Below are 22,593 nucleotides of genomic sequence, written 5' to 3'. Positions count from 1 at the left end.
TAAGCAGGTTGCATTGTAGAATCATCCTTAAATACTAAACTTTAGATAGGAATTCAGAACACAAGGCCGAACAAAAGTAGTAAAACTTATGGGTAAAATCATTCTACATAATGCTTTTTAATCATAGTACCTAAGAATTTTCTTTTTACAAGTTTGTAAATTTAGTATTTGACTTGATAACATAAATTGATCTATATAGTGTAAAATTAATCACACCTACTTATTACTCTACATTAAATTTTGAAATGTATAAAGTTATTTTTATATATGTGATTTCATTTACTTATTACTCTATATATTAAAATTTAAAACGTATAACTTATAAATTAAAATTATATTTATTCATACTTATTTATCTTTGAATTGTATTTAAAGAATTTTTATTAGAATTGATGAATTGTATTTAAAGAATTAATTCAGAACTTAAAAAGTCACTCATATTAACTGCATCTAATTATTACTCTTTACATTAAAATTTGAAACGTAAAACTTACTGATTAAAATTATATTTTATTTATACTTATTATCTTTGAATTGTATTTAAAGAATTTTTTGTTAGATTTGATGAATTGTATTTAAAATTTTTTTATTAGAATTGATGGTTATATTATGTTATAAATGGTAACGTAAATATTTATACTATAAATTGTCTTAAATTATAATTTATTAAAATTAACTATAATATTTTTAAAATTTTATAAATTAAAATTATATCTGATTTATACTTATTGTAAAATACATTTAAGAAGAATTTATTAGAATTTATGGTTATATTATATACATTGAATTAAAAAATTACACTTATAATATTATTACTTTATATTATATGTTATTAAGTTAAATTTTTCATAAATTCTTTTTACATATTTAAATTATTTTATTAATTAGTTTAATTTAATTTATATTTTAATATTTACTTCAAATACTAAAATATAATGTAAATAAAAAAATACATTTATAAAATTATTACTTTATATTATATATTATTAAATTAAATTTTTAATAAAAAGAGAAGTTTATATATTTAAATTATTTTAGTAATTATTTTAATATAATATATAATTCAATATATATCTTAAAAATTAAAATATTTATAAAATTATTAGTTTATACTATATATTGTTAAATTACATTTCTAATGAAAAGGTAAGTTTACATATTTAAATAATTTTATTAATTAGTTTAATATAATATATAGTTTCATATATATTTCAAAAATCAAAATATACGTTGAATGTGAATTATTGTTTTATATTATATATTATATTATTAGAGTAAATTTTGAAAGAAAAAATAACTTTTATTACATTAATCTTTTATTTTCTGACTTTTCATATATCTTAAAGAAAGACTTTTTCTCTACTTATATAAATCATATTTACATAACTTTTAAAAACTTGTTCACCATTCTTTTTATTGTCATATTTTTTTTTTTGTATTTTGCAACAATGTCAGCAGTTAAAAATTACATATCCACGTAAGTACATGTATTTTTAAGTTTGATATTTTTTATTTTGTTTCATTAAATTGTGTTATATATTTTAAATTTTTTTAAATTTTATAAAGTATTGAATCTTATTTTTAATTGATTAATTTGTATTAAATCTCTTATTATTTTCTTATATTCATCACAAGTAATTATTTATTTTTATATTTTCATGATGTTGTAGGAGAACGACAAGTTTCAATAAAGATAAATGAATTTTTCTTAACGATCTAAATTCAACAATAGATGAATAGAAAATAAAAGTGTGAATATCACGACTGTGATATTTAATTATAAAAAATATGAATGTATGTATTATAGATAATATTTATATTTCCACATCAAGATCAATAAAAAATTATGTCAATATTGACATACCAAAAGTTACTCATTTTATAAATTCATTCAAGTATTAAAATTATTTAAAATCTCTCTATTATATTAATTATTGCTAATTGTTTACTTTTTATTTTAACTACATTTTTAATTATTCATTATCACTTTGTTGAAGAGATTTTAATTATATGCATATTGCTCACAATGTTGATAATACAAGATCTACTATTTTTTCTAAGTTAGAAAATTTCAAAAACATATCTGAAATCTTGACAATGGCAAAATCAAAGAGTGATATAGTAAATTTAATCTCTCCTATACTTTATTCTTCTTATTTAAGTTTTAAACTAATTTTTTAATTAATTTTCAAAATATCGTAATTGGTCATATTATAACTGTGAATGATGTAATGCATAAAAATGGTTGGTATTATATTTCTTGCTCTCATTACAAGAAGAAAGTTTCTTTCACAACTACAAATTTTAAATATGAATAATGTTATAAAGACGTAGAGTATCCAATGACAAGGTAATTAATTTATCACTATGTATTCTAAGTTTTAAATTTTCATATTAAAATAAGTTGAATTATATATTATTACCTTAATTTATATACATTATAGGTTTCGTCTTGAGCTTGATGTTAAAGATTTTATAGATTCAACTATATTTGTCTTATTTGATGAAGTTGTTGAATAATTAGCACAAGTAAAGTTAACAGATCTTATTTCAACACCTACTTATTAACCTATGCAATAAATTTTGAAATGTATAAAGTCATTTTTATATATGTGATTTCATTTACTTATTACTTTATGCATTAAAATTCAAAACGTATAACTTATGAATTGAAATTATATTTATTCATACTTATTTATCTTTGAATTGTATTTAAAGAATTTTTATTAGAATTGATGAATTGTATTTAAAGAATTAATTCAGAACCTATAAAGTCACTCATATTATTGTAAAAGGCTTTGTTATTATTGTAAATTTTAAAAATTCCACAATTCTAGTTGTATATGGAAACAAATTTGTCTTACACCTAAAAACACAAAAAAAATTTGGAAATTATTTTTTGAGTTCGAGATCTAGAAGGGCATATTTCATATCATTTCTTGACGGGCCATCACTAATCTCATAGCTAAGGTTTGCCCATCTTCCAATCATCTTAATTCTTAAATTAGGATTAGGGATCTTATGTTGACAAAAAATAAATTAGGAGTCTTGCATTATCATTCGAAGTCTTATGTGTCGTGTTTCCTCACCTTACAACCATATTATGGGAGTTGAGAGTTCTAACAGATAAAAGAAGAAAAGACAATTTGCATAAATTTCTGTCTACAATGATTCTCAATGATTACATTATATATATAGTCTGTACAAAAGAATTGGTGTGACCTAAAAACTTTTGAGGATAAAGGCATATTCTATACTATCTATTGACAGCTCATTGTTGCTCTAGAATGTTCACTAAAAGGAATAACAAAAATGAAAAAAATAGAAAAGATTCCTCTGCTGTGCTGCCATTCTGTTATGCTAATTATGTGGTGTTTAAACCAGAATTATAAGGCTCTTCTATTAGCCCCCCACAAGCTGGAGGTGCAAAAATGTTTTGTAACTGCAGCTTGGATAAATTCAGCTTGAAGGAATGTGGAGGTAAGGCTTTTGTGAAGATGTCCGTGAGCTGATTAGCAGAAGGAACAGGAAGTAGTGTCATCAAGCCTTTTTGGGATTTCTCACGCACAATGTGACAATCTATATCCAGATGTTTCGTTCTTTCATGAAACACTGGATTGGCAGCAATGTGAAGGGCACTGTTATTGTCACAGTAAAGTAGGGAAATATGAGAAAGGGAAATATGGAGATCTCGAAGCAAGTAAATGATCCATTGTAACTCGCAAGTAGATGAAGCGAGGGCTCTATATTCGACCTGGGAGGATGATCGGGACACGGTGGTTTGTTTCTTGGTTTTCCATGAGACAAGGGAACTTCCAATAAAAAAACAATACACTGTGATTGAACGTCTTAAGTCCACATAGGTGGCCCAATCAGCGTCACTAAAGCCAAAAACTTGAGTAGGATAGATTCTAAGGAAGAAGAGACCTGTACCCGGGTAACCTTTAAGGTAACGAAGAACACGCATAGCTGCAACATGATGAGCTTTGGTGGGCTTCGACATGAATTGGCTCAGCTGTTGTGTTGCAAAAGCAAGATCAGGGTGAGTATTCGTCAAATACACCAATTTGCCAACAAGGCGCCTATATGGCAATGGATCATCAAGATAGTCAGAAGCATCATTGTGAAGCTTAAAAGTACTGTCCATTGGAGTGGAGAAGGGTTTGCATCTAAGCATTCCTGAATCTATAAGCAAGTCTAAGCAGTACTTGCGTTGACAAAGCGAAATCCCCTTTGAAGAGTGAGCCACTTCAATTCCGAGGAAGTACTTTAACTTTCCTAAATCCTTGATATGAAAATTGCTATGAAGAATATGCTTAATGTGGTTGATTTCTTCAATAGAGTTACCGGTTAGCACAATATCATCCACATATATTATCAAAGCAATGAAATTCGAACCATGTCTTTTGGTGAAGAGACTATGGTCAGCATGAGCCTGTTTATAACCACATGTCAACAACAAATTAGATAACTTTTCGTACCATTTTCTGCTTGATTGCTTCAGCCCGTAGAGGGATTTGTGCAATTTGCAGCTCTGACCAGAATGGTATCCTGATAAGCCCGATGGCATCTCCATGTAGACATCCTTCACAAGGTCTCCATGGAGGAAAGCATTACTGACATCTAATTGTTGGATGTGCCAGTGGTTGATAGAAGCTACGACAAGGACTATACGAACAATGGTCATTTTGACGATCGGGGAGAATGTTTCAAAATAGTCGATGCCCTCAATTTGTGAATACCCCTTTATTACCAATTGTGCTTTGTAGCGCTCTATGCTTCCATCGGGTAGCCTCTTGATTTTGTATACCCACTTGCAACATATGGGTCGAACATAGTGAGGAGTCTCAACCACATCCCAAGTGTGATTCAACTCGAGGGCTTTGATCTCACATTGCATGGCGTCACGCCAACACTGGTGCTTTACTGCTTCGTAGAAACTGGCGAGCTCACGCTCAGAAGATATGGCCATGAGAAAACGATGATGGGAAGGAGAGACATTAGTGTATGAGAGAAAGCTTTGAATCGGATGTGAGCACCTTGTGGATGATTGTGTGGACTTAAGGGAAGGAAGCTTGTACTGATATTTGGAAAGGTATAGAGGAGGATGGGTGTCGCGTTCTGAACGACGCGGTGGTGGCACGGCAATTGGGGACGGTGTGTGGCTGGCTGAAATTTCTGGTAAAGTGGAGTTAGGGTTGGAGGTCGCAGTTTCAGGGAAAAGGGAGAAGCTTCGTTCTAGTGAAGTTGAAGGCATGTTGGGGTTGGGGCTTTGAGGTTTTGAGGCTGGGTATTGTGTTTGGAGAATCTGGATTTGGTTCTATGGATAGGGTATGTTGGGTTATGGGTGTAGAGAGTGATGGAGGTGTGTGGAAAGAAAAAATTGTTTCATGGAAGACAACATTTCTAGAAATGAATGTTTCTCTTGTATTAATGTTCAGAATAACATATCCTTTTGTACTGTTTTGAAAACCCAAAAAAACACCTTTTCTAGATCGAGGTTCAAATTTATGAATTTGATTGTGAGTAGATGCATAACATAAACAACCAAAGATTTTGATCATGGAAAAATCGGATGTAACTTTATTTAGACGTTCAAAAGGCGTTTTATAGGAAATGATGGGTGAGGGAACGCGGTTAATGAGAAAAACAACATGTTTGATAGCATAGGACCAAAAATTTGATGGAATTTTGGATTAAAACATGATGGCCCTAGCAACATTGAGAATGTGTTGATGTTTGCGTTCCACTCTTCCCATTTTGTTGAGGTGTGTAAACACAACTAGTTTGATGTATTATTCCTTTAGAATTAAAAAGATTTTTTAGAAAAAATTCCAGTCCATTGTCGGATCAGATACATTTAATTTTGGTTTCAAATTGATTTTCAACCAAGTTAATAAAATTTTGTATATGTGTTTTTACTTCACTTTTTGATTTTAATAAAACAACTCATGTGTATCTGCTAAAATTATCAAGTATAGTAAGAAAATATTTGTGTCCATGAATAGATATTTTGGAAAAGGGGTCCCAAATATCCATGTGAATCAAATAAAAAATCTTAGAACCTCTACTAGAGCTAGGAGAATAAGGCAACTTCTTTTGTTTAGCTAAATGACAAATGTCACAAATTTCATTAGAACCCTTTGAAATAAAAGGAAATTGTTGATTCAAGACATTAAGACGGCTACTAGATAAATGTCTTAATCTAAAGTGCCAAAGGTTGGAGTTATTGATGGTGGTGGTAGTAGCATTATTGGTAGATGGGCTCCTTTCCTTTCCGATTGTCAAGTGAAAAAGTCCTTCCTTTAAGTTAGCCGAACCAATCATCCTCAATGTGTTCATGTCTTGTATTTGACAAAGGATATTAGAGAATTCATTTGAAAAAATTATACGGCAATGAGCAGTAGTTAATAATTTAGGAAGATATAATAAATTAAAAGTAAAGTTTGGAACAAAAAGAACGTCATGGATAATGAAATCCAGAGAGAATTGTATGCTTCCGGATATATGGGCCTGAACAGTAGACTCATTTGGTAAATTGATGTTTAATGGCTTGATTTCAGAATATTTGAAAAAATGATCTAATGAAGTTGTTATGTGATTAGTGGCTCCGAAATCAATTATCCATGGTGTGGTGTGTGAAAAATTATTAAGTGTGTGTGGTGTTAATGGAAAAGATAAACCTACTGCCAAAACCAGAGTTGTGAGATTGGTTTGGGCTTGAGTAAGAGAGATTGGCCCTTGAAGGGATTTCTGAGTTTCCCCCACCAGATCTGGAGGCTTTGTTCAGAAGACTCATTAGTTGTTGGAATTGGGCCATAGTAATGTGAAGACCTTGGCCCAGAGTTGAAGTGTCTTTCCTTTCTCCTTCTAGGGCCGACGCAACATCTGAAGAGGAAGAGGCAGTAACGTTGTTCACGGTGCCTCCGGCAGTTGTGCTGCCGCCACCAAAGGTGTTCTTGTTGTTGAAAGCGCGTGGCTTTCCTGGATATTTGGGATGTCCAGGAGGATAGTGAAACTTGGTATAACATACATCGCTGCTATGTCCAACACGATCGCAATGGATGCACTTTGTCGGAGTGATGTTGTTTTTCTGGAAGCACGAATCAATAGTGTGTCCGAGCCGGCCACATAATTCACATTTGCGAGTTTGTTTTGTCCCCCCTTGCTGTGGATGGCCTCGGCCTTTACCAGAGACAGCATTGATGAAGGGATTGGTTTCCATGGAAGAAGAAGATGGGTTATGCTGTGGGCGCTCATGTTAGATTATCATGGAGAAAACACGATTAGCAGAGGGAAGAGGGTCAAGTAATAAGATTTGTGAGCGAACCATGGCAAAACGATCGTCAAGTCCTTTCAGAAAACGGATGATGAAATCCTGTGAATGGTAGGTGCGAGCAGAGCAAGAACAAGGGGTTAGAGTTCGATAGTTGTCCAACTCTTCCCAGAGTGATTTCAGAGAGGTGTAGTAGTCGGTGACGGAGAGCGCACCTTGTTTGAGAGAATAGATTTCTTCCTGTAACTCAGCGACACGAAGCAAATCTCCTTGAGAAAAACGTTTGCGAAGGTCAATCCAGACATCAGTGGCTCGCTCAAAAAACACAACACTTTGAGCGATTGAAGGAGAAAGGGAATTGAGAATCCATGACATTAACAAGGTGTTACATCTTTCCCAAGAAGGGTATAAGGGATCGGTGGTTTCTGGGATGGGGATGGCGCCATTGAGAAAGCCCATCTTGTTTTTAGAAATAAGGGCCATTCGAAAGGAACGGGACCATGACTGGAAATTGTTGGCAGAGAGAGGTGGAGAAACCACAACAGATGAAGGGCTCTCACTTGGGTGTATGTAGAAGGGGCTTGAAGGATTTTGGCTAGGATCAACAAAGGGAGGAGGAGGTGAAATGTCTTCCTCCTCATTTCCAGAGGAGCATGAATCGGCCATGAGAGAGGTAAGCTAGAAAAGCTTGAACCTTTAGAGGGCTCTTGATACCATAACAGATAAAAGAAGAAAAGACAATTTGCATAAATTTCTGTCTACAATGATTCTCAATGATTACATTATATATATAGTTTGTATAAAAGAATTGGTGTGACCTAAAAACTTTTGAGGATAAAGGCATATTCTGTACTATCTATTGACAGCTCATTGTTGTTCTAGAATGTTCACTAAAAGGAATAACAAAAATGAAAAAATAGAAAAGATTCATCTGCTGTGCTGCCATTCTGTTATGCTAATTATGTGATGTTTAAACCAGAATTATAAGGATCTTCTATTAAGTTCCCCTAGCCAATTGCACTACTAAAGCAATTGTCAATATCTCTGTATATTTTATCTTACATGTGTATGAGCAATTACATCTTTTTGTAATGTTAAAGGACAAAAAAATTAGGTGCATGATCCTTTGAATAACTATACTAAATTAGCTCACAATACCAAATCTATCTTATTCTTTTGTGTACATAGGTCATTTATATTTCCCTGTTTAATAGTTATAAAATATAACTCATTATGTATATCTGAAATATAAAATCAAAATCTATTAACTTAAACAGCCCCTGAACCTGTATTTGCCTGATTCTCACAATAGAACTGAAAAAGAGAGGGAAAAAAGTGTCTCACTAATGAGCATTTAGGAAAATTTGGCTAAAAAATAATAAATGAAAACAACTTATTAGAAATCGCAATAAAAATATGTTAAAAACTTTAAATGTTACACTTTCCTATAAAGAAATAAAAAAAAAAACATCATTTAATAATACAAATTTCCTTTAACTAAAATAATTGTTGAGAAAATCAAACTAGACTAGCTGGTCAAACCAATTCAACTGGGAACTAAATTGAAAGACATTTAAACCAACAAGTTATACACCAATCCATTAATCATTGAATTGGCTATAAGCTGTGTTGAACTGTACCAAGCATACATCAATTTTACCAGGACGAATCGAACCCAATGTTATTTAAACATAAAGCAAAATTTAATAGACCTTTTAAAGCAAATAAAATTTTTATATTTTTTACAATTTTATTTAAAATTTATTTTTCAAACTTTTTAAGATGCAAAATTACTTATGAAATTATCATAATTAATTTTGTTTAACATTTTATTACTCAATAATAAAGAATTAAAAGATGAAATATTAATCCAAATAATATGAAGGGAAAAATGACATTAATCAGCAGAAAGAAAGGAGATATAAATAAGGCCTTTCATAACAGAAAAATTAATAGAAGCTAGCATGAGGATTTTATTTTTAAATATATTTGGTTATTCTTAACAGACTAATGTTATTTATTAGCTAATAACTATCTTTCTAAATTATTTTTAAAGGACCTAAACCGAATGCTTTATGTGTCTTACCCTAGGAACAAACGTCATATGGAGTGAAACATACAATCTAACAAATAGGCTATATATATATATATGTGTGTACTATTTAAAAAGTGTATTTTTTTATTATTTGCAAATAAATAGATAAATAAATAATGTACTAATTAAGATACTATGACAGAGTATTTTAAAGATGAAATATAAGTTAAATTACAATTGTTGATTGAAAAAATCAAATAACTCTACACTTCAGTAAAAGTTTCATTTTAGAAAAAATAAATTTTAAAAATATTGAATGAATATTCGATAAAGAGAAGAGGTACATATTACAACAATTTAGAGAAGTTACGATAAAAAATAATATAAGAAAATCTAAGCTTTTAAACATGGTTTTTGTTCAAAAATATTTTTAGTACTTATGTGCTTTGCTAATATTTAATTTAGATGTTATATAAAAATATTTGTAATTTGGATTATTGTATGTATCATTACAGTTAATCTACTCTTCCATATTTAGCAATTATTGTTACGATATTTTTAAAAAATCATAATGCATTAAACAATATTAAAAATAGGTGCTCTATATAAAAATTCTATCATATCTTTTAATTTTTTATATAATTTTTACGTTTAATTTAGACTTTACACTTTACAATAAATGAGGTGTGTATTTTAAGAAATTATTAAAAATTAATAATAACCGTTGATTGAAATTTTTTTAAAAAATTATTACAAGGCACATATACATATAAAACAAATTATAATCGTTAAAACTTTTAATCGTTAATTTTAAATCTATAATTATTATTTCATTTTTTCTTTTTTCTTTTTATAAATTACGTCACATACTTTAGAAGATTCAAGATCTATTTTCATAAGATTATAATTACCAAAAATAATAAAATAATGACGATAATAAAAGTGATTAAATATTAAATTCTTTTTTATATAAAAATAAATAAAAAATGATCATGTATGCATATAAACAAATATTTTAATATTTGACTTAATTTCTTTTTATCTTATAATTAGTTTTAGTTATATGGTCACAATTTCATTTATTTATGTAACGAATGTTGAAATGTGGTCCACCTTTGATTTGATGAATTACACACAATGTCATAACGAAGTGACTGAAGCCAAGAATGTGTTACTTGGTGGGGACTTAATAGTTTTCATCATGAGTGGATTAACCATATTTTTCTTGCATTATATAGTGAGTACATATAAGTTTTTTTATTTAAAAAATAAAGAACAGAAAGTATAATTATCATAAAGATATTTTAGAATTTATTATTTTTAATATTTGAATAAAAGTATAAAACCAGACTTTCGATTTGGCGATTAACTTAACTAAACCAAGTGTTAAAATAATATGAAGATTGATTAACTGATGTAACTGGTTAATTATTTCCATATTCAATGTAAAATGAAAAGTGAAATGTGATTACATTTGCAAGTGACATCATCACCATTGTATAATTATAGAAAGCACGTTTCACAAAACTGTAAACGTCAATAGGAACAAGAAATGTAAAGACAGAAAAAGAAATCAAGTTTCTTGTTACATTGCACATATCTTACTATATCAAAAGAAAATTAAAATGATTTAAAAATTTTGTACCTAGAAATGAAAAACAGATCGTAGAATCAGATTTGATAAGGTTCTATAATTGAAATCTCTATCTCATCTTCTCTTTTCCTCATCAATCAATTATAATTTATTATCACTAACACTAATTAAATACCATAAAATAATACCAGACGCCACTCTGATTGTTTGATCCACAATTATATTTCTCGATTATTGTATAGATAACACACTGAAGAATATTCCTTTGACACGTGTTATAACTTGCTTGCTTGATCATTATTGATTTATTTATATCTAAAACACTATGGTTTCCTCTCATTTTCATGAGTTGCAGAAATGATATGGTTGCCTTCACTATTACACTTACGCCAAAGCAAAAATAAAATAAAATGAATAAATAAAAACGTGAGTGGACCATGATTTCTGTGGAACCAATTTTGCACCTCATATATGATATATATATATATATATATCTACTGTCATATCATACCCCACATAGCAGGTTATCTATTTTGTTACAATTTTTTTTTTTTTTTTTAGCTAGTATGAATGAAATTAATCAAACATAAGTTGATTACCCCACATCATTTTCCTCCATCACATAATTTTTATCAGAAAAATTTTAATACATCAAGTACTTTTTTGTCTTCTAAGCTGAGTCCAATATATTTCCTAGTCAGATTTGCTTTCTTCCAGTTTGGTTTATTAACCGCAGCACCAAATTCTAACCTTCCTAGCTTTATCTTAGGCATTACCAACATTATTAGAACTAGCATCAATCATATCATCCAGCTGAATGATAGGAATTTCCTTTATTCTGTGGCATGCAATTGCAATGGCTTCCATGTGCAACATCTTCCTCATATTTTGCTTGTTTAATCTTCTAGCTTCCATAGGGCCATACCCATTTGTAGTTCATTCAGCTAGTGATGTTCCAATTAATGTAACCAAGCACTTCCACTTCCTTGATTTCAGCTTCATCAACAACCCAAGAATTGTCCATGATGTGAAGCTCCTAGGCAGTGCCAAGTTCTCAAATGAAAAGGGTGCACTTCAAATTCCCAATGAATCACAAGAGACTGATATAAGACACCAAGCAGGTAGAGGTATCTATTCCTTTCCAATTCGCTTGCTAGATCCAACTACAAAGACCCCAGCTTCCTTTCAAACCACTTTTTCTTTTCAGTTGAACAATTCCACCACCTCTGAGCAAAGTGCTAATGGAGGTAGTGGCCTCACTTTCATCATAGTCCCTGATGAATTCACTGTGGGTAGGCCAGGGCCATGGCTTGGCATGCTTAATGATGCTTGTGAGAATGATTACAAGGCAGTGGCAGTGGAGTTTGACACAAGAAAAAACCCAGAGTTTGGAGATCCAAATGACAACCATGTTGGCATCAACTTAGGTACCATAGTATCTACCAAAATCATTAATGTTTCTGATGTTGGTGTGTCCCTTAAGGATGGTTTTGTTCACCGTGCTTGGATCACCTATGATGGTCCTCAAAGGAAAATGGACATTCATCTTGGACTAGCCAACCAAGAGGTTTATCCTTCTAAGCCTATCTTCTCAGAATCTGTGGACCTTTCTCCTTATCTAAATGAATACATGTTTGTGGGGTTCTCAGCTTCCACAGGAAATCACACGCAAATCCACAGCATACTCTCTTGGAACTTCACTTCCACAAGCCAAGCCTTTCTTCGCTTCCCTTCATCTGAAACCTGTGAGGGTAAGATCTTACTTGAGAATAGTACAACAGCAGCAGCAGCAACAACAACCAAGAAGTCCACTAAGAATGAACCACCACACAGCTTTTTGATTTTTGTGGCTGCTGTGGCATTGGCTCTGGCTATTTTCCTTGGTTTTTACTTCATCAGTAAGCACAGAAGAAACGTTTCCAAGTTAAGCTCATCAGTGGACACGGAAATTCACAGGCCAAGGCCTCCAAACAAGCCACGTCGCTTCGCGTTTTCTCAGCTTTCATCTTCAACTCGGTCATTTAGTGATATAGAGTTGCTTGGTAGTGATTCTAGAGGAGTGTACTACAGAGGAAAGCTTTCTAATGGCAGCCAGGTAGCTGTGAAAAGATTCTCAGCTCAGTTTCTTAATACACATGGCTCGGATAAGAAGCGTTTGTTGAAGGAAATCAAAGCCATTAGTCATGCTCGCCACCCGAATTTGCTTCCTATAAGAGGGTGGTGTCAAGACAACCATGAGATCATGGTGGTCTATGAGTTTGTCCCCAATGGAAGCCTAGATAAATGGCTATTTGGTGCTGGTGTTCTTCCATGGACACGGCGACTCAAAGTTATTAAAGATGTAGCTGATGGCTTGAGCTTCATCCACAGTAGGCAACTAGCCCACAAGAACTTGAAATGCAGCAGTGTGTTTCTAGATGTCAATTTTAGAGCTGTTTTGGGTGATTTTGGGTTTGTGCTAATGGGGGCAGAATCAAAACAGTTTGAGTCAGCAGTGTGCCAAGGTGCAGATGTGTTTGAGTTTGGTGTCCTTGTTTTGGAAGTGATAGCTGGAAGGATAAGAGAGGAGAAAGAGGAGGCCAGTCCAGAAGAGAGGAACTTGTTGGATTTTGCTTGGAACTTGCATGAGACTAATGAGAAAGTGAAGTTGGTGGACAGAAGAATGGGGTCATTGATCAACTTGGAGCAGGCAGTTCGTGTTCTGGAAATTGGATTGCTTTGCACTCTCAATGAGAACAAAGGGAGACCCTCCATGGAGCAAGTGGTGGGGTTTCTTCTTAACATGGAGAAGCCTATTCCAGAGTTGCCAAGAACTCGCCCTATTGCCTTGTTCCCCTACAACAGTGCCAACACTGGACTTTGCAATGCATACTCTTGTACTTTTTGAGTGGTGTTACTGAATGATTTATGTGGGTGGTATATGAATAACTATGAAAAGGGATCATTCTTAGGCCTGCAATAATGGATTGGTCTTCCAAATGCTGCAAATATTCATAGTGCCGTGTGATTGTGAAGATGCTAGATAATTGTTGTATTGTATTAGTTTGGGGGATTCTCTTCTTTAGAAGCTAGAATTCGTTACTCTATTTTGAGTCTTCCTGTTATAGGGTAAGAGAAAAAATGGTTGATAAAGTTTAAAAGGGACAGCAAGTCAATTTTCTTTTTATATTATTGTTAGTATTACTCAGTGGAGAAAATTGGCCAGATTATAACGTGAAGAGTCAAACTTGTCACTTTCCTTCGCAGGAGAGTGATAAAAAAGTTAAGCGCATGTTTGTTTTTGGCATTGAAAAATTACTATTTACACTTTTCAATGAAAAATATATGGTCTAATATAAATTTGTGGCTGAGATTAAATTAAACATACATCTTAATCAAACTTAATTTTATCCCTATATTCTGTATACGAGAGCGATATCATTTAATTTGAACCAAAATTGCACGAAACTCTCAAGGCTCAAAAATAAGACATTCCTTAAAGGTGAGACTGAGTTCTTATGGCGGGGACAGTGTCCATTGTTTGTTTGACATATCTTGTCTAGTTTCTTCTGAAATAGAAAGGAAAAAGAGAGCTCAAATTATTTGGTAATCAAGTTGGTATTTCAATTCTTAAGGTGTTTGAGGATGACAACATCTAGTGTTGAACAGGAGAAAGACAGGCCAACACAAACTTTGCTGATAAAAAGAAAAAGAGTGCTGTAATCTTATCATCAGAAGCTAAAAAAATCGCTCAAATGAACAGATCTCAAGGTTAATTACGTATTGAGAGTAACTGTGTCAGTTCCAAATATATAACTTCAGTTATTCTTTAATAAGGGTTTGATGTTAGCTCGAGCATGATGTGCCAATCCTTTATTGACCTTACTCTGATATTTTATATTCTTCATCAAAATATTCATATATATTCTGCAAGATGAGAGGATGATGATCTATGGGTTGAAGTAAAGTTTAGCTTGAGTAGGACTTGTATTGTACTATAACTCCCTCTCCCCTCCTTCTCCCCAGTTTTGATGCCATGCTTCATATGGAAACTATTGATATTCCATTCGTATATTGTCATTATCAAATTGATATTTCCAAACCCTTGCGCAAATAACAAATTTTTGTCAGGTGAGAGCATAAGCCATCCTTACGAAAGCAAGAGCAACAGATAAAGCCCTTGAGTCGCTGACCCAAAGATAATGGTCTTCAATTGAATATTGCATAGCATATATTACAACTTGAACAAACAATAAATTGTATATTTGATGGGTTCAATCCATGGTCTTAAAATTTTGGCCAAGGCCTAACATAATTCCAAAAGTTAGCTTGGAAGGTGAGGATTGTCTTAACCTTAACAAACTCTTATTTGGTCATACCTGTTAGTCGACGACATAGGATCTCAACAGTTGTTGTATGTTGCATATCTTCTAAATCAATTGTCCATAGCATTTCAGAGATTTCTAGCTTTCGTAAGTGTAAAATGTGTTGACTCAGAAAAAAAAAAGGGTAAGAATGCAAAATGCAGTGTCATGCTTAGATGGATCAGATAGTATTCCAACAAGATGGAAGGAACATTTTGAAGGCTGAAAATATATTGCTCGTAGTTGGCAAATATGTTTTAGCTTAGTTAATTCTGTCAATTGAGATTGGAGTGCAATACATGCAATTGCAAGCCTTCAGTAACAGCCAAGAAGGTAGCAGAAATAGGAAATGATTCCTCTGGTGAGGTCATGTAAGTGACTTAGTACTCGAACTACTACCACAAATGACGAAAACCCAAATTATCATGAAGATTCTGGATTTTTACTTTTGCTTCCCAAAAAATGAGGATGATATTGGATGTTACAGAACTGTGCCCGATGAATTAATCTTTATTTTTATGGTCTATGGATGTTGCCATGAAAATTGAGTTTGGAGAAGGATCTTCTGGTGTGTCAGGTTTGATTTAAATAGTGTACAAATACAAAATGATTAAACTAATCAAATTAAGCAGTCACACACATGCAGGCTTCGTTTTGCAGTAATATCGTCTGAAGTACATTAAACAATATTAATGAAACGGACACACTCACTCAGTCTCTGCAAATAATATTTTCACACTAGGTTTGAATAAATTAAGACATGTTTGAAAGTGGGAATTTACAAGTGAGATAGAGAAGAGTAAATTTTTACATTTAAATTAAAAAATCATATAATTTTTATAAAAATAAACAAAACATTAGAACATATAAGAGACATTTTACACTGACAAATTCTCGTATTCAAAATGCCCCCAACAACGTTTCACAATCATTCTGCCTAACCAAATTACTAAAATCCAGTAATTGTAACAAGGTAATTTCCGTTTACATTCTTGTCCATGTATTTTCAACATAAAAAGGCCATACTAAGCATGAAACATAGCCGGAAATATAGGATGGAGTTTCACCATTATATCATCATCCAAGACACAGATTGCGTATAAAATTTCAAAACCTGGAAATACCAGATAAGATATATAATACCCAATAGCTTAGGGAATGCCGAGTATACACACTAAAAGGATCAAAGAAACAACTCATAATTTTATCACAAAGGGAACATGCATATAAACGGAATCCAAATTTAACAAATAAAATTTGGTTTAACATATTCGGATCAAGATCAACCAATTACATTCAATTGACATACATTTGGAAATTTCCCTTGGGGCAAGAAAATAGATAAGAAATTAACCAAACCAGTAATCTCCACATCTAAAGAACAAATTAAGGAGACCCTAAAATTGAAGCACCGCATTTAAAGAATTTTTTATAAATAAATATATAATCTGAAATCTATTGAAATCCAAAGTTTAACAATAACAACAATAATTATCATAGAAACAATATAAGAATAGCCGTGTGATCAATTTACAAAGAAAATAAAATCAACAACCTCAAATTTCTCTGCAACAGAGAAGAAAACGTAAAAACCAAATCACAAGCTCGTAGATACCGAAACCTCATGAATCTAAAAAAGACCGAACAACACAGAGAACCCTAACACGATGAGCCACACAATGTGAACCAAAAGAAGAGCCTGGCCAGGAATCGACGCCGATCCCCCATTTCCCACTTCACAGAACCCTAATTTCGCAACTTCCACGCCAGCGCACGCCGCTTCGGCGCAACCGCACCAGTACGTTACGCCGTCGGCGCCGCACACAGGATCGGCGCGGAAGCACTTCGCGGGGCACGACGACGGCGTCGTTTTGGCGCACACGTTCTGCTCTTGAGACGGCAACCGGAGGACGGAGGGTTCTTCCGGTTCGGCTGTTGCGGCAGGGAAAAGGATGCATAGGACGGCGACGACGATTGCAACGGCGAGGAATCGAGGAAGAATCGTTGCGGAGAATTTTGCCATCGTCAGTTGAAGGATGCGCGAGCTACGAGGGCTCGCTGTGGCGAATTTGAGAACCCAGTTGGGGAAAGTTTTGGGATTTGGAAAATGGATAATAGGAGGGTTTAGAAATCGGAGTTCGATTGAACCCTAATCGACGAAATTGGATTTTTTGTGTGTGTTGGTGAGAAAAAAAAGGCAAAGAAGGAAAGAAAGAATCTTCGATGCCGTTGGAGGAGGAGAATGGGTCTGTTCTTTTCTTTTTCTTTTTTAATTGGCGAAAATGAATTTACACCTAATTTGTGGAAATTTTGAAAAATGAAATTGTGTTATATGTTTGGACCAGTGAAAATGATCTGGCCAACATAATCATGTTCTATATAATTCTGTAAATTCATAATTATATACAGTAAAAAAATCAAAATTATTTGACGGAAAAAAAAAATGAAATGATGTGCTGTGGAGCATGTGGTAGTTAGAAGTTAGTTAAGAAAAAATTTATTTGAACCATATTATTATTAACTTTCAAAATGAATAAACAGAAATGTCGACAGGTACTAAAATATCCATATCTATATTTGTATTTAAGGAAAATATTTACAATAATTTTAGTATATATTTCATATTTAATGAATATCTTTATATTTATATTTAGACATGTGTATTTTAATTAAACAACAATTATAAAGTATAAAAAATTTAAAAATAGAAAAAAATGAATAAAACATTAGAATTTTAGAAAAAAAAATTGTTCAAATTCTTATTAGAATAAGAATATGTTGAATAGATATAAAAAAAGTTATATAAATTAAAGTTTTATCTAAAAAATTTCGTCTATATAACTATTTAAACTATAATAAATTAAAAATAATAAAAAAATGTCACTTGACATTAATTTAAAAATATTACCATAACGTTAAAAACAAGATTATAAATAATTTTTTATATAAAAATGATACATATTTTTTTTTTATCTCTAAAGATTAAATTATATAACTAAATTACATAAATGACTGTTTAAACTTTTAAAATTTAAGAGCGATTTATCAAGGAAGAAAAAGAACTCATAAATAATAACAGCAAAACTAAAAATAAATTCGAGTATATAAATTAATATACAACTTTTTATTTATAAAAATTAGGAGTGAACTTAAAAATAAATTAAATATGACGTATCATATATATATATATATATCAGAACTCCTTTTATAACGAGAAAACAGATCAGCAGATAATATCAATGTGAGAAAACAAATATCTGTAGTATACTTCTATTAAAACCTCTAGAGCTTCAAGATTTTATAGACAAGAAGAATGAAACAATATTCTAAATACATTCTTAAACATATATCTCTTATAACTGATTATTTTTTTTAAATCAAAATATTTTATTAAAAAATATCAATTTACAAGAAGAAGATTTAAGAGAGAGATAACCTCACATGGGCTCACACGATAATCTAATCCAACTCCATTGAAATAACCAACACAAACTTTTACCTAGAGTTAAAAAAGAACGTGTAGTTAGCATCTCTTTTGATTTCCTCCTCCTACTCAACAATGAAAAGTTCATCTCCCCCAACAAAACCTCTTAAATCCCAACACCAAATATTAGATTGAAGTTGTTCAACAAAGCTGAAAGTAACGTCTAACCATTATTAATCTCTATTTTATTTTCGTATAAAAGCAAACACAAATCCTCATGTGGGATGAGAATTATATAAATGAGTTCCATTTCCATGAACACATTCAAATGGAAATTTCATTTTTTTTTTATTAATTTTACATGTCATCGTTGACCTTGTCCTACTCAAACTCAACAATGGTAACAAGTGAAAGAAAAGAAGCAGTATATTTTTATTAAGTAACACTATTAATATCCTCTTTCACAGCCAATATGACCAAAACAAACAGTAATGGATAGCTAATTGAAGTGAGCACCCAATTCACAATCAACTGGGACATGAAAGACACCTTGTGTTCATCAACTTGCCAAGCAACTGCAGCTCCTGCACTTTGTATTCCTTTATAGAACCCAGTGTACCTATGTAAGTGAAAACAATAGTTGATTTCCTTTTTCCAAGCACTATCAACAAATCTCATTAACTTCCTCTGTTCATTGACCAAAGGCTCAAAAACAATGTACAAACAAAACATTACATACCTTAAGTATTTTTTTAATTAAAATAAAATTTTATTTCAGTAACTCGTGACAATATTAAATGCAGACTTCTTTTATCAAGATGAAATTCTAATTTTGATTGAAAAGTAACGCTAAGATTACCTAAGAGTTGCGCCTCAAGTGTTGTTTATGAAAGGAAGAATTAACGAACAACCAATCAAAAGCTTAAAATAATACTACAATAACTTAAATGTAGATATTATTCTTATTTTAATACATCCTAAGCTTTTGATTGATTGAGCTTATACATATTATTCACACATCAATTTACCTGCTAAGAATCTCAGAGTCATCAGCCAAGGCTCCAATAACCCAGTAGACCATGCTTTGGAAGATGGCATCTAGCAACCCAAAACAGAAGTACAAGACAAAGGGTCCAGCAAAATGAGACCCTGAATACTTAAAATCCAACTTCTCAGGCAAATCATTTGAGGAATAACTAAGCTGATTAGCAAGTGCACCACCCCAAATTACAGACCCAATAATAGCAACCACTCCAATTCCCACCAACCCTCTCACCCTTCTACTTTTAAAACTAAAATCCATTATGTATCCAATCCCAACCGAGCCAAGCATCTGAGCACCCCAATAGCACACACTATTCAATCCCCGGGTTCTCAAGTTGAAAAGCACCCCATTGACATTATTGAATTGATAAGGGTAGAAGAAATTGCTAGACCAAGCAGCAGGAACCAAAAGAAGCATTTTCCAATTGAAGAACAACTTAAGAATCTCCAAGCACTCAGTGGACACATTTGAGTACAAAATGTTGGTGCATTTACTACCATCATCACGAACAACCTTGCTAGCTGGCAAGATCACCAATGACAAAAGGGTCCCCACTGACATAAAACACATGAAGCCTATGTAGGTTCCATCATTGACAGAAGCAGCCTCACTACGATGATAGTTCAATATGAAAGGAATTAAACCACCAATGACACCACCCATGTTGAAGATGCTCCAGAAAATTGAAATGTAAGTACCTTTTCTATTGGATGGAGGGTAACATGTCATGATTGCACCTTGTGCAGCCCAAAGTAATCCTGCTCCTACACCAAGAAGAGCACCAGTCACAATTGCAAAGGCTTGGTGGTGGTAATGGTTGTAGTAGAGGAAGGAACTTGTGTAGAGGACAAAGGTGGAACAACCTGCGAAAAGTGTGAAATGGGGTCCTAGGACGTTGTAGATGCCACCACCAAGGATCCCAAATATGGCAAAAATGGTGTAGAGTGCAGTGAGGGAGTTGTTGGAAGCAGTGTGATCCAATTGGCCCCCACCACCCATTCCTGAGAGGGCATTCAACATGCCAGGGCAGCAAAAACAGACAAAGCCAATGAGGATAACTTGAACAAGTGGTGAATTGTACCTGAAAAAGGATGAATTTTTTGTGTTTTCAGGTATATGGGCACTTGATTCTTCATCCCCATTGGAAACCATTGCAAAAAGGAACTGAATTTGGTGGTGTTGCTATTTGAGATTTGGGTAATGGCTTTGTGTGTGTTTATGTGATTGTTTTTGCCTGTTTGAGAAAGATGGAGAATTGAGGATCAGAGTGATAGAAGGTAGATGGGAGTGGGAGAATTTAATTCAAAGGCATAAGAGTGATAGCGTGAAATGAAACACAGACAGTATAATACTAATACTTGGAATAAAATGTGGTCTCATGGGTTCTTTAATTCAAAAGCTGTTGTTTAATAGAAAAGACAATTGAAGGTTTTAACCATGGATGGTCAAGGTGGGTCTGTCTTGGGTTTTAAGTTTTAAGTTTTGAAATTGTGTCTCTGAGCAGAAGTTTTTGAGACTTGAGAATTACCATCTTCCATTAGTCTGCATGTGAATGCTGTTAATAATTATTAACTTAGATCAATAATTATCCTTTCACACGTTTTTGGTGTGTTAAATACATACACCTACATACACACAAGTACAAGAAATTGAAAATAAAATAGAGGATAAAAAAATTTAGAAAGAGATAGAAAATATAGGGTTAAGCGTAAAAATTGTAATAAAATAAGTGTCCAAAAATTTAACATCCGTTAACTTCGGTCTCTTTCATAATCTTATATTCTGTATGTGAATGAGTAAATATATTTTTTGCTTTCTTTTTTTGTGCATGAGTGTATGTGAAATTAATATTTGAGTCATACCTTGAAATGGTAATTGGTTCTAAATTTCTAATCTATAGTGTCGGTTTGTTTTTATCCTTGAGAGTATCTTTTTCTTTTCTTTTGACAAATCCATGTTAGTAATGTTTTGAAATTCAGGTTTTATCTTTCAAAATTGGTATCATTTGTTACAAACAGTTTTTCATTGGATTTTTTTGGTTGTATGTAGATAAGTTTTTGGCTTTATAGTTTGATCTGATCGTTGGTTTGTTTTTTTTTTTTTCTTCTTCTTCTCTTTATATCTCTTTTATTATTATTATTTTGGAAAGGAAGGGCTAAATGCTCAGACACACTACCCTTCATATTGCCTGTACAAGTGGGTAGAAGATAAATAAAAAGTGAAAGGGAAAGAAGCAAAAGGCAGAGGATTATAAAAAATCATGGAAAAATAAGGCATGTCTTGGCCTTACAAATCATCAGCAACCCGATTCCCTTCTCTAAACACGTCTGCATGACAAGGAAGTAACTGAGTGCAACCAACACAAGGAATCCGATTCTTAAGCAATGCATTGTAACCTCAATTAAGGGCTAATCGAATTCCATGAAGGATATAGTCCATAACTCTGCTTGGACAATGACCTTGTTCCCATCCTGTGAGCATAACTCACTGAAAAAAGCTCTCCAGTGACCCCACAAAACATCAAAGGGAGAATCCACTGCTCTCATATTAACTTTTCAGACTATTATTTAGTATTTTACCAATTTATATTAATGGTGCTGATATTGATTTTTGACTGGACCAATGGAAAAAGCCTTTTTGGGATAGACTATAATACCCAAATTAATTAAATACTCAGTATGGTATATAAATATTGATGGTTCTAGACTAAATTGACATAAGGTACCCATTAAACGTAGGTGCAGATACTGAAGTTATTGCCCATGCAAGGCATGAATCTAAGTAGTAGTTTTTACCATAAATATGAGTGTATTGATATTCTAATATCCCATCCAAACTTCATCCATTTTTATATTAAGGCATGTGTGTCCCTACCT

General features: G+C 32.5%; 3 protein-coding genes across 3 annotated transcripts; 1 reads left to right on the top strand and 2 right to left on the bottom strand.

The window, feature by feature from the left end:
• The first annotated feature begins 11,472 nt into the window (after positions 1–11,472).
• LOC113847213 (probable L-type lectin-domain containing receptor kinase S.7) lies at positions 11,473–14,069 on the top strand. The gene has a single exon (XM_027476176.1). The coding sequence runs from the start codon at positions 11,723–11,725 to the stop codon at positions 13,790–13,792; it is 2,070 nt and encodes a 689-aa protein (XP_027331977.1). The 5' UTR covers positions 11,473–11,722; the 3' UTR covers positions 13,793–14,069.
• A 2,591-nt stretch (positions 14,070–16,660) lies between these two features.
• On the bottom strand, positions 16,661–17,513 carry LOC113847899. Its single transcript, XM_027477227.1, has one exon. The coding sequence runs from the start codon at positions 17,269–17,271 to the stop codon at positions 16,879–16,881; it is 393 nt and encodes a 130-aa protein (XP_027333028.1). The 5' UTR covers positions 17,272–17,513; the 3' UTR covers positions 16,661–16,878.
• A 1,594-nt stretch (positions 17,514–19,107) lies between these two features.
• On the bottom strand, positions 19,108–20,964 carry LOC113874403 (UNC93-like protein 1). Its single transcript, XM_027512625.1, has 3 exons — positions 20,416–20,964; positions 19,701–20,238; positions 19,108–19,291 (listed from the first exon to the last, which is right to left on the bottom strand). The coding sequence occupies exons 1-3, from the start codon at positions 20,867–20,869 to the stop codon at positions 19,108–19,110; spliced, it is 1,176 nt and encodes a 391-aa protein (XP_027368426.1). The 5' UTR covers positions 20,870–20,964.
• Positions 20,965–22,593: the final 1,629 nt, after the last annotated feature.

This window comes from Abrus precatorius, unplaced genomic scaffold (assembly GCF_003935025.1).
Source record: "Abrus precatorius isolate BTA unplaced genomic scaffold, Abrus_2018 Scaffold8, whole genome shotgun sequence".
NCBI lineage: Eukaryota > Viridiplantae > Streptophyta > Magnoliopsida > Fabales > Fabaceae > Abrus > Abrus precatorius.
Note: the sequence above shows the minus strand (reverse complement) of the source record. Positions and strands in the feature narration are given on the sequence as shown.